Here is a 13,379-nt window from a genome sequence, read left to right as displayed (position 1 = left end):
AAAAAAAAAAAAAATCTTGTGAGATTAAATGTCACTAAATGCAATGACAGGATTCTTAACGTCCCTGCTGAAGATAATAAGTACACAAGAACATGCATTTTATAGCGTACAAGTCTTGCATGTACTAGCAGGCATGCTTTGTTTACACCGAGATTAAATACGTCTGTAACATTTGTACAAAACATACAATTGATCAAGTCACTATTCATTATTTTCTTATAAACATAATGTACACAATTTTGTCATTCTTCTTTTCTTTGACTTCCTCGTCTTCTGCCAACGTCGTCTTCGAGGAAAATCTGCTTGGAAAATACAATCGACCTTGTTGGACAATGGAGAGTATAGAAGTATATTTCTTTGTACTCATCCATTGACTCAAGTTGGTCTGAACTATTTATGGGAAATAAAAAGTAAGTACTGGGAAAAACATTTCAATCCAAAAATTTCCAACACACACAATGTGTACATCAAATGTATTTCATATGACTTTAATGTAGTCACATGTGTAGATACAGATGTGAACATGATGAATACTACCTACCAGTGTGTGGAGCATCACTTTGAAAGTACAGTACATATAATGTAGCTAGTTAAATCTAGCTAATTAGTATGAACTCCTAAAAATGACATCAGAGCCTCGAGGGGCCTCATAGAGGCACTTACTGTACAACATCTGTCTGTTTTGTTTTGTAGTCACATTTCACCGCTTTACCAACACAATTCGTTTGTCAGCAAATACAAGATCTCTGCAAAAACAAAGTTTCCGTAAAACAAAAACAAGTACAGTAAAAGACACAAGGATATTTTGTTTGACTGCAACATAAACATTCAAAAAAAAAAGGAACAACAGTGTCACATCCACATTGTGGAAAAAGGGAGTGTTTGTGTGCTAGAATGTTTACAGAGGCTTTTATCCACTGAGAGCAAGCGAGTATTATGTACTGGACTAACAAGGGCATTGAAGCATGGACCCATAGTGCCCATTAGTAGAGTACATTCGGTTTTTTTTGTAACTTAAATCAAATTTGGAAACTACCCCCCCCCCCCCCCCCCCCCCCCCCCACCCCCAGAATTTCCTTCCTTTTAGTGTGTGGTGCATCACGTAGCGGATCATGCTTGAACTGCAGAAAGCAGCACTGAGTTTGATTGTTTTTTCTCTCACGATGATTGTAGACAAAAGTAAAACCTGTACATATTTACAATCCTCAGTGATCGGACAACTCAGTCATGCATTATTACTAAACGTTCTAAATGGCAAAGTACAACGTTTATTTTGGAAGCACATTGATTTGTCGTTTTTTTTTTTTTAATCATTAACACAATCATGATGTCATTCTTAACAAAAACGGAAGTATTGTCTAAGACTTGAAGACAATAACTAAATGCTTGAAATGTAAATAAAAGTATTTAAATGTACCCACAACATCGAAAAGACCAAATAGAAGACATAAGAAGAGATAATTGGCTCATTTTTTTGTACTCTTAACACTGATTTGTAAGTCTGCGCATTTTTTTTAAGATTGAAAAAAGGCATATTTACAAATGTACTTTATGTGCACACATTCTCCAGCATAAAAGAATATTGCACGTTTCTTGCATATGTAAAAGAGTCAATGATTTGACAGTAAATAAACCTGAATGCATTCATATATTTATTATAAAATATAATCTATAATTAATGACCATTTATTGCACTTTGAGAGATTTTAGAGATTAATGTCATATTTCATTTGCACGGCTGACTTGTTTAGTTGGTCAAGCGGCCCTATTTTCATCAACGGCGTGCATCGGAGGCGAGTTCGACCGATATTGCTAAATTCGTGGACAAACGCAGCCCAGCGGATCTTCAGGTGGGCGAGCTGCGCCACTGTGGGAATGTTTAAGTCGCCATCAATCAAAGCGGTTTCTCTCATTCCTTTTGAATGTGGCTCAATTGAGAGTCACACAACCCTTGCATTTGAACAGGGGTGTGTAGACTTTTGATTCAGAAAGCACGTATCTACTTTTTGTGGTATTTTGGTTTTGTGGCGTGCCATGATATTTTTCTAATGTGCAATAACAACAAAAATTTAGGAAACACTGGTCTCACGTATGCATTTATGTATTCTGTTTGTATGTTTGTCCTCTGTTACGATCTATTTAGTCCATAACACAGTGAACAATAAATCATTTTTTAGGATGTGATACAATTCCATTTTCCAAACAAAGCGTTTACATTTAGTCTAATAATAAATTTAACTTATCGTTAACTTTTTTTTAAATCTATTTGCTAACCCGACGCATGCATCAAACCCTTAGAATCACAAGACAAGAGGTGATTTCGTCTACATTCATTTTCACGTGATCTTATTGCTATCAGTTTTGATCGGAGACTTTTAACGCCAGCCGGGCTCCACGGCCATCTTTTAGCATCTGATCTTGTGCAGCCTTCCCGCTACAAAATGGAGGGGATGGGGGAGCGGCAACGGCGCATGGGGCCCGGTGCCTCGTAGGTTTCGAAAGGTGGGCTCGTGATGGGGGCGAGCCGCAGAGACGAGCCAGACAACCCCGTTACGTTCGTGAGACTGCGAGATTTCTCGTAGCTTGTAGCTACATTTTACAACGTGGGTTTACAACGTGTTTGTGTATGTGAGTGTTTTGACACAAACAAAATAGATGTTGCAATTGAGCATGTTTGGAGAACATTTTCCATAGTCAGTTTGTTTTCACACAAGATTTCAACATGAAAATAAAATGAAAAGAAGCATGTTAGCAAAAGGAAGACAGTCAATTCAACATGTCACGAAATCATAAAGACCCACGAAAGGACAGACAGACACAGACAAAAGACAGACAAGACAAAACAAGAAAATGCGAGTTATGATATGTCGTTTTTTTTCCCATAACAGAAAAGCATACGAGTTTAATATAATAGCATTAAAAGGCCCATTGAATAAAGCACCCATCATTGCATTGCATGAATAATGTAGAGATGCTTTAGACAACACCGGGCCAAGACAATAGAAAATTGACCACATGAAGTTTCAAGGTAAATACAATCTTTGCCACAAGAACGGGTATTTTTCCCAACTTCTGTTTTTTATTCGCTGTCATTCATAAAAATCCTAAAACACTGACCTCATTATATGAGTGTACTTTCTATTCTGTACTATAGTCACCAATTGCATTAATATTTCTTTAAATAGAGGCCAGTGATGACGCAGCATCAAGAGCAACTGGGAGTTCAGTATCTTGCTCAAGGGGAAGCAGGGATCGAACCCACAGCCGCTGGGTTGGGAGACGACCATCCTACCAGTGAGCCATGCCACCTCAATGCTGAGGTGTAAAGTAAGTAATACTTTAAAATATATATAAAACATGAACTACAATATGTTTCTAGAAAATAGGAGGACACCATGCTGCTTATCTTCAGAACAGTGTTTGACTCATTGTCTGTTAATTGAAAAAAAAAAAAAAAAAAGGACATTAAACAAATGGAGCCATTATTTTGCAGTTAACAATAGCTTAAAAAAATTGGGGTATCAGTGCCACTAGTTTACTGGTAACATGGGCTCTCTCTAGTGGTACGAGAAATAATCACTAAATTAAATACAAATAAAATTGACATTTAAAACATGCAACATAATCAAACATTTTAGAATGAAGCTTGTTGCTATGGATAATTTTAAATACAATACAATACATTTATTCTTTTTGAACCATTTGATTTTAAACATTGGAGTAAATGTTAATTGAAGCATTTAAGTACCTTTTTGTCTTTATTTGTGCAGTGTTAATGTTCAAACTGTGCATAATGTCACAATATTAAAAAATACCCATGTCCGTGTAGCCTCAGATTACAAAATACCACTAAATCTAACCATAGCAATCATTCAACATTTAACTTTTCGATATTGTAAACTTCACATGGTCAACATTAAACTAAAAACAAAAACAAAACATACTTCTCACAACATTTAAAACGCATCGAATTCTGGAGAGAATCTGTTACATGGATTATTTTTCACAGGCAAAGTGAAGAACGTCATTGGTAGCCAACCTGGTCTGCGCTAATAGATGAGCCTCAGTGACTGGAGTTGAGTCTTATTTGTAAATGCTTGCTGATATGTATCTTTAGTTCTAATTTAAAGAAAGAAAGAAAAAACGCCATAAAAGTCAACTACAAAAAGTTTTCTCCCAAAAATAAGTCATAGTGTTTTCCGCACTACAAGACAAAAACAAGCACTGGTGCAGCGCTAGCCCTTCAATGACGCTTTGCTTGACCCGACCAAAAATAAAAGCCCTTTCTTTTCTTTTTTAACTCCGTCTTGCTCAAACACATTAGCCAAATGGTGACTCGGTAAAATATTGATGCATTTTCTAGGGCTGAACTTTTTGAAATAAATAAAAGCTGTTGCAGGAAGATTTTTGGAACCGCAAGTAGTGACAAAAGGGTACATGTGCATATAAAATATCTACCAGAGTTTTCTATTTTATGCTTCTTCTTTTTTGAAGGTGTGCAGCTCGTTCAAAAGTTTAAAATTAAACTGAAAGGTTCGAAGGTTAATTTAGCTCAGGTTTAATTTTAAGGAATTGCATTATTCTGTATGCGTTCCAATTATGATGTTGAATTTGAAACACTTGTCAAGTGTGAATCAATGAGGAGTCAAATGCGAAAAATGACATAGATGAAGAATGAAGTTGTGAGTGTTTTTACATATACATACATAAATAATTACAGTATTGAATCGTAGTTTCCCAGTGTAAATTAGGACTCAAAGATGGTCCTTCAATGTTTTTATGTATGTATAACAGTATTGGTTAGTGACCAGAAAAGAAGACAACAAAAGTGCTCATCGTGTTACTCAGCCACTGCAGTCTGTCACAGTCAACCCATCGCCACGGCAACGAGCGTATTTACTCAGAAACGTCAACACTTTGGTACTTTGGGCTTCTTTATCAGGGGAAATAGTCGCATGTGGCTCATTAACCACATGACGGCTCAACCCACAGTCACACTGCACTTAACACTAAGGAGGGGAGCACGTGTACCTACCTACAGTCAGACTTTAAGATACACTTGCACTGCAGTGGCGGCCTGGAGATGGGATGGAAGAATGAGCGTTAATCACTGAAGGTGAAGCTGATGGAGGAGGGAGCACAAAGAGGAACAAAAAGAGAGGGAAACACTGCAAATAATCTGACCAGACTCATATGCAAAAAAATATATATATAATAATTCAGTAGTTCTAAAAGAAATGATACAAATGTCCTAAAACAACACAGCAGTACGTTCTTTTACTTGACTGCATTTCTATTACAATGGCTACTCTGTGTATGACTTTTTTTTCAGGCATTTACAAAAATGTCTATTCTGCACCCAATAAAGTCCTATAATTTAGTATGTATGTATGTAAGTGTGTGCTTGCTGTTTTAAGTCTACTGCAGCAAGGGCCACAAGCTACATCATTCTTACACCAAATCAATTGCCGTTTAAAGATGGTGCAACTCCTGTTACCAATAATTAAAGCAATTGATTTAACCGTGCCCACAATCACAGTCATTGGGTATAATCCAGAGCAGGAAATGTGACCAGTTTATTTGGCACGCCTCACCTGCAATTCAATACTCTGCCGACAAAGCATGTTTCAGTTGTTGACGCTGCCCTAGAGGTCATATTGAAAGTTCGTCATATAGGGTTACAGTAGCTGGATGACTTGCATTGAAAAGTACCTGATTTAAAAAAAAATACATTTTGTAGTACAGTAGGTGGACCAATACGTTAATACAGATTTAGATTTGTCATAGTAAATTGGTTGGATTGGTGAGATGTGCTTTGTAATTGTACTTAGGTTGATTTTTCAGGAATAGTATCTGTACTTGACTTGAGCATTTGTTTTTTCAGATTACTTTTTTATTTTTACTCCCTACATTGTAATCTAGCTCTGCTTGTTCAAACTTTATTTACATTAACAGTAACATTTGTACTGAAGCACACAGAGATTGTGGACACAAAATCATAAAATAATCATATAATGTAGTAGAATAGCATATAAGCTACACTGCTACAGTATGTTGTTTACTTTTTACTCGTGTCAATCAAAACTGAACATTACTGTCACAAAATTGTTGTATTGGGTCACACACAGATTGAAGATTGAATCAACCCTACTTTTATTTAGCATATTGCTAATTATTGTTGAAATCAGCTAAATCTGGCTCAGAAAAAGTCATATTTGCAGTTTATCATGATGAGGTGATATGACAATGGAGACAAGTGTTATCACTTTAAAATATGTATCATTTACACTTTAAATAAAAATACTGCATTTGGTTGGTGACTGTTAACATGAACCACTATTGAAACTGGCCATGTTTTATAATTTACCGAGACTAGATACTACAGAGACCAATAACAACATGTCTCTTAAAGAAAACGTCAAAATCTATTTATAGTATTGGCTGGCTAACTGGTAAAAATAGAGTTATTTAATACCGTCATATACAGGATTACTGAGAGAGAGAAAAAATGGTGCTCAAGTGGTGCTAAAACTCAAATAAGGACACAAAAAGTGTCTGCACAAAACTCAAGAGTTCAACCAGACAGTAAATAACACCAAAAATAAATATAACATAGACCTGTAAAAATCTACAAGAAACAAATTTTAAAAAACTACAAATAAAACACCATACAACAACCACGGTAAAAAAAAAAAAAACACACACACACAAAAACAAAATTAAGTTACACACAACTTGTACACAAAATTTAAATAAGAATTTTAAAAAAGCAAATAGAAGATAAAATGACATAGACTGCACAGAGAGAGAATTAACGAGGTGGATGTCCTTGTTGTAGAAGGTCTCCAGTAGCCCACTGTATAAAGTTAGCCATGCATATACTGTATTGCACAGGAAGCCAGATGGCCCACAATCAAAATTGAAGGAACATGTAAAGCTTTCCAAAAAGAACTTGGCAAAGACACCTGAAGCGTTTATCTAGGAAAGAAATCATACCTGCAGCACACAAGAATAACTTGGAATCCCTCTTTAAAAACAGGAAGACTCCTCGTAGGGATTTTTCGATTGCATTTACAGTGAACCCTCGCATAGCCGTGGTTTGGCATTCACAAATTTAGAGTTTAATTATTATTATTATTATTTTTTAAAGCTCACAAGAATGTTTGGAAAGTGTTTTTTTTATTAAGGAAAAATAGTACTGTATAATATTTTACTTGATAAAAACATATACTGTAATAATATAAAAACGACTATCGATGCTAATCATTAGCCTGTCCATTGTGTGTTAGCATTAAGCTAGCGGAGGACTTGTGTGGTTGTTTAAAATACAGAACGTGTCATTCTCAAGCAGGGTTCACTGTACTGTACTTTTGTTTTGTTTTTACTCAACGAAGACAAAAAATTGTTTTCAAATTTAGTGTTATCAAATCCTGATTTGCTTTAAAGAGGGATTTATTTGCGCTCATGTATTTATTTATTTATTTTTTACAGAAGAATCATCCAAACGTGTAGCATTGTCTGCGACCTACTGCTTACCTTGTTGCCACTTTTTTTTTTTTCTACCTGCCTGTGTTTCTACTCTTGGACTGTATTGTGCAAAGTCTTTCAGTTACCGAGTGTAGCTTCAAGCTGTATTTCATCGCATTTCTTTCAACCTGGCAGCACAGGAAGCAAAGAGTTATGAAGCTTTGGGCTACACTTGGCACTGAAAGCTCAGTCGCACGGTCTCGGGAATAGTATTTCCGAAGCATTAAGCGCCAGCGACACCGTGTTCGATCTTCTACATGATGATGATGAGAATGACGGCAGGAACCTGATTGATGGAGGTCATAAAGCACAAAGCTGAGGTCTTACACTGAATGCATTTAGCTTGTCGTCAGCGTGGCGTCGTTTGCAGAAGTACTATCCCTTTTGACCTTAATGTCTCCCCCTTACCCCAGTGACCTTGGGCCTTGGAAAAATGATACTTTTGAACAACACAATGCACTTGGAAAGACTAATCAATCGTACATTATATGGACAAAAGTCCTTGGGCACACTTAATCAGTTAATTAAGGAATCAAGAGTTCTGGAATGTTGCAGAAAGTCTCAGGGGAACGAAATGGAGTAAACAATGCCATATTTTCATTTTTTAATTCCCGTACAATCTTAAGATGTCCACTGTATATATATATTACCTTTACATTAGTGTATGTCAAAATGAAAGCTCTTGGGGGGGAAATCAAAACAAGAAAACTAGTAGTGATCTAATGCCAGGTGTCCCAATACTTTTGTCTCTATACTGTACGTTCTATGTAAACATTTGTTCTAAATAAATACATTTTTGGATTAAATTTTGCAACTATGCACACAAATAACTTGTTTGTTTTTAAGGCACAAATATTGCAAAGTTGCAGTGTGTTTTTCCTGAGGCGGAGGCCCGTGAGGGGAGGGGAGTCACATCGCGAAACACATTGTCGGGGGAAAATTAGGCATAAGAACCAAAAGTAAGCCACACACGACAACACGAACACAACACTCAGACGGCATTGAGACAGTGTGTGTGTGTGTGTGTAACGTGTAGGAATGAAAGAGCCCACATACACACGCGTGATATGACACAACCTGAAGGGAGAGACAACAACAACAACAACAGAGGCACGTCAGACGACAACAATGTGAACCGCTATTTCCCATTTCTTCAAGAGTATGTTTTCCTTTTTCTTTTCTTTTTTCCAGACACAGGACAACTTGAGGGGTTTATGCTATTGCACTAATGAGTGCAGGGGCGTAACTATCGTTTCAGAAGGGGAGGAGGGGGGGCACAAAGAAACTTTTAGGAGCTAATTTTTCATCATTTAGTATTTAACTGACCCTCTCTCCATACTGGCCAAAGAACCATAACTTTTCAAACTGTTGCTGAGTTTAGTGTTAGCATTAACTCATTCACTGCCATTGACGGCTATAGACGTCAAAAATTCATTTTAACTATTTCTATTAGTTTAACATTTTTTCCACTTTTGTTAACAAGAGTATAAAAACCTAAAAAATATATATATTGTACATTTAGAATAGATATAAAATTTGTGATTAATGGTGAGTTAACTAGTGAAGTCATTTGATTAATTCCGAAAATTTTTAATCGCCTGACGCCCCTAATTTTGAATAATCTTTTGTTCTTTTTTTAAAAGTACTTTTATTAATTTTTATATATATTTTCTTTTTTTTAAATTAGGGGTGTCAGGCGATTATTTTTTTAATCATAATTAATCGCATGACTTCACTAGTTAACTCACGATTAATCACAAATTTTATATCTGTTCTAAATGCACAATAAATACTCTTGTTAACAAAAGTGGGAAAAAATGTTAAACTAATAGAAATAGTTCAAATGAATTTTTTACGTCTATAGCCGTCAATGGCAGTGAATGAGTTAAGCTAGCAGGCTTTTTTAAGTTAAAGTTAATGTGGTAAAAAAATAAAAAATAAATAAAAGAAAACAAAAAAACATTTTGCTTTACCCTCCATGAAAGCGAAGCATTCCGGACATCAAAATCCTTCCCTATGTTCTGCTTTGAATCACTGTATTCAGAAAGTTGGAGGGCCATGCCCCCCGTCCCCTCTGCCAACTACGCCCATGCATTGCATAGACACACACGTGATACCAAAACTGTGCTCTATTATGGAAAACAAACAAACAATGGATGTACTGTATCGGTGTAGTTCACAAGGAGAGCCAAACCAGCCATGAGATTGGGCTGAGGTTAGGTTCGATATGGTGAACAATTCAAGGCAACTAATCGACCTGAGTGCGCCCTAACCTCAGCTCAAGAACCTGCACATTTGAGGACACGGGGGACGTCTCATGAGTGAATTCACGGACAAAACCAATGTGTGTACGTGTGATTGCAGGTGTGTGTTGTATGCAAGTGGTGCTGTGCTGCTGCTATCGTTGACATCACTGCAATAGCATGCTACATGATGGGAGAGCCAGATGGAGTTGAATGGACACTTGAAGCCGAACCTGTAGCTTAGGGCTCTTTGACTTTTGTATTGATTGATCGATTTTGTTTGATTTTGTATTGTTACCTCTGGTCTATGGTTTGATCCAGGAGGAGGTGGAGTTTGCATTGAGGTCCTGCTGTAACAGAGACCCTTCCATCTTATACCAATCCTCAGTCAGAGGGGAGTCTGGGCTGGGTGCCAGGGCTGCTGCCTCTAGTTTGTTGTCAACAAGGGGGGTGTTGAAAAGTTTGGAGGGAGTGCGAGGGAGTGTTCGGGTGCAGGTTGGCGGCAGCGGTGGTTTGATTGCGATGAGTGGCGGGTGGATGGATGGGTGAAGGTGTTGGGTTGTCATGAGCACAAAGATGATGGTTGAAATTAAAAGTGTGTGTGTGAGGGGGTGGGGGGGGGGGGGGGTTGATGTGGCACAAAGGAGAAAAGGGGATGGAATATGTGGGGCATGGATTCATCCCAGGGAAGGGAAGGGAAGGAAAGGAAAGGGGCAATGAGGGGAAAGGATAAGGTAGGGTAAAATGACAAAATAAGGGGGGAGAGAGAGAGAGAGAGAGAGAGAGAAACAGAAGTGACGAGAAGTAAATTAATGCATGGTCAACTGTCTGAGTCCAGAAGACAGAGAAAGACTGTTTATGAGCATGGATGGATGCCACAGTACATACAACCAAACGCACGGACACTATGGACAGATGGAGCAAGTCAAACAAGAAGCAAAACAACAAAATCAAGGACGCACAGAAACCTTCGCGATCAGACATGACTAATCAAACCAAGCGGTGACGACACACGGACAACATTGATGTAAAGAGGCACTAACAAACAAGAGCAGAGCACAAGAGCTGAGTGTGCATGTGAGTCTGTGATCGGATCTGCCACTTAGTGTGCGCTTTCCTGTCTAAAGCATCCCTGCCAAATGTTGACTGAATGTACACACAACATGTTTGCGTCAGTGGTTTCCGGATGCCAGACGTACCTTTCCGCACATTGCCATCCGTGGCTCGGAATTCCCTGGTGTTTAGCAGGAAGCAGGCCCGGTCCTGCTGGTAGCGTTCCCGGGTGGGACCCCGCCCGATGGGGCTCCTCTCGTCAGGGCTGAGCACCTGGTCGATGGTCGGGCAGTCTTCGTTGGCCAGCGCGGCCGAGGCTGCGTCACCGTTCTGCTTGGAATCTGCACAGGGAAAGGGAAGTGTGGGCACAAAATAGATATGCTACATTTTCCAGTACGACTGCATTTGTTACACTGTTAACGATACAATGCAGTCAAGATTATTACAGGCAACCTATGAGAGTAAGGGCTTTCAGGACTTCATTCAGGGTTAGCTCTCACACAAACCACTGAAACACTTTCACAGGAATTCCCATGCTCTTACACACAAAACTGAAATGCCCACAAACACATAAAAGAAATGCTTTCACATACATTCAACTGAAACATAGTCACATACGCACTAAAGAGACAGTCTCAGACACAACGTCCAGAAACGTACTCACACGTTACTCACACAAAAATGCTCTCACAGCCACTACTAAAATGTTCACGGCACACATGCGCATATAGACAATACGAAACACTCGCACAGGCAAATGAAAGGCTCTCGCTCTACACACTAATGAAACGCTCTCATGTACACAACTGAAATGCTCCCACACAACTATTGCAACGCTCTCACACTCATCTGAGACACTCTCATACACCATTGAAATGCTCACACAAAACTGAAACACATAAACACACTACAAACCATATCACATAAACATTAACACTCTCAGTACCGCGACTGAAATGTTCTCACACACTACTGAAAAACTCACACACATACTAAGGAAACACTCTCACACAACTGAAAGGCTCTTGCTCTAATGCACATAACTGCAACACTCTCAAATACAACTGAAATCCTCCTGCACACTACTGAAATAGGCGTACTCTCATTCACACTACTGCAACTCTCACACACGTAAACACTTACACAGTACGGAAATGCACACTCACGAGCACTCACCACTCTTTTTCACACTAGTGAAACATGTTTCATACGTCCCTGTGAGAGCGTTTCAGTATGTGTGAGGATTTCAGTTGTAAGTGATAGAGGTAATTATGAAGGATGTTTAAATTTCAAGCAACAATATATGACAACGTAAGGATGTTTAAAAATCCTGTGGAATCTTGTACAAGGAGAAACTTTCCTCACCTGGACCACCAATTTCTACATTTTTTTAGCTTATTTTGATTTGTTTGTTTGTCAGTTCGCAAATTCAACACATTTTGTGGCTAAAAACTGTATTAGTCTACAGAACAGTAGGGAGGACCTAGTAGTAGTAGTTAAAAGGGGGAATTAGTCAAATGCAGTCAAATCCCGATATCCTGTCTAAATAGCTGCTGAATCAGGAAACAATATTTTTGATGAAGCACAGAAAAGCAAAGCAGACAAAATGTCATAAAACGGCTGACGAGGGCAATATTTTTCAGCTCTCTGATGACCAACGTGATGCATTAAAGGTGCACCGACATGTAAAAGGCAATCAAAGATCCAAATTACCTCCCTTCCTGGTTTTATTGGTGAAACCACAGAGAAAAAAATGTGAAGTCAGCGCAATTTGAAAGGCATTAAGCTGTCTTAATAGATAATTGACTTCACTCCCACCAACCATTACATAGTGTTTGTTTCTTCCTGGCTGGCAGATGGGTGCCTGAAGGCAAGCGTGGACCTACCAGTTGATAATAAATTACACATGAGTTCTGATGGGTCTGGTGATTTCTCCAGGGTGGATCCAGAATCTACTATGCATCACTTCTTGATATTGGACCACCAACTCTAGTGACATTGTGACAAGAATGCACATTAAATCCTGTAGAATAATTTTGACTCTATTTAGAGTGGGACCAAATAGACTCAGTTTAAGAGTAGGCTAATATTTATACACTTGGAAGAGAGTAAAATAAAGAATTGGGGGGAAAAACTCACTCAAGGGTTGAGGAACGAACTCACAACCTTCAGCTTGGGAGGCTGCCACACTACCATCTGAGCTATGCCCCACCTACTGTTTGCTTATCACCAAGAGACCAAAAACATCATTTTAGCTCTTGCAGTTAGGAAGTTTACAGCTGACACGAGCGATATACTAACACACAGCAGGATCTGCTTGGCTCAGGGGGTAGATCGGCTGTCTCCCAAGCTGAAGGTCGTGAGTTCGTTCCTCAACCCTTGAGTGAGTTATTTTTTTTCCAATTCTTTATTTTACTCTCTTCCAAGTGTAAATATTACTCTAAAACTGAGTCTATTTGGTCCCACTCTAAATAGAATCAAAATTACTCTACAGAATTTACTGCGTGGGAAAATGTTTGTGCTTAAGGGTCGATCTTAAAAACGGACAGATGAGCC

General features: G+C 38.4%; 1 protein-coding gene across 11 annotated transcripts in view; it reads right to left on the bottom strand.

Moving 5' to 3' along the window:
• The window catches only part of LOC144038833 (voltage-gated potassium channel KCNC1-like), a 47,105-nt gene that overhangs the window by 5,981 nt on the left and 27,745 nt on the right, over window positions 1-13,379 (bottom strand). The window contains exons 4-7 of one of the 11 annotated variants that reach the window (XM_077551595.1): window positions 10,970-11,164; window positions 10,069-10,197; window positions 5,036-5,077; window positions 2,448-2,589 (exon numbers count right to left, since the gene is read on the bottom strand). In XM_077551595.1, coding sequence (XP_077407721.1) covers window positions 10,076-10,197; window positions 10,970-11,164 — 317 coding nt within the window. In that variant the 3' untranslated portion in view covers window positions 2,448-2,589; window positions 5,036-5,077; window positions 10,069-10,075. Of the gene's footprint in view, window positions 1-1,059; window positions 2,590-5,035; window positions 8,605-10,068; window positions 10,198-10,969; window positions 11,165-13,379 lie in introns of those variants that run through there. The other 10 variants (XM_077551597.1, XM_077551596.1, XM_077551592.1 and 7 more) reach the window with 10 other exon arrangements.

This window comes from Vanacampus margaritifer, chromosome 18 (assembly GCF_051991255.1).
Source record: "Vanacampus margaritifer isolate UIUO_Vmar chromosome 18, RoL_Vmar_1.0, whole genome shotgun sequence".
NCBI classification, from domain to species: domain Eukaryota; kingdom Metazoa; phylum Chordata; class Actinopteri; order Syngnathiformes; family Syngnathidae; genus Vanacampus; species Vanacampus margaritifer.
Note: the sequence above shows the minus strand (reverse complement) of the source record. Positions and strands in the feature narration are given on the sequence as shown.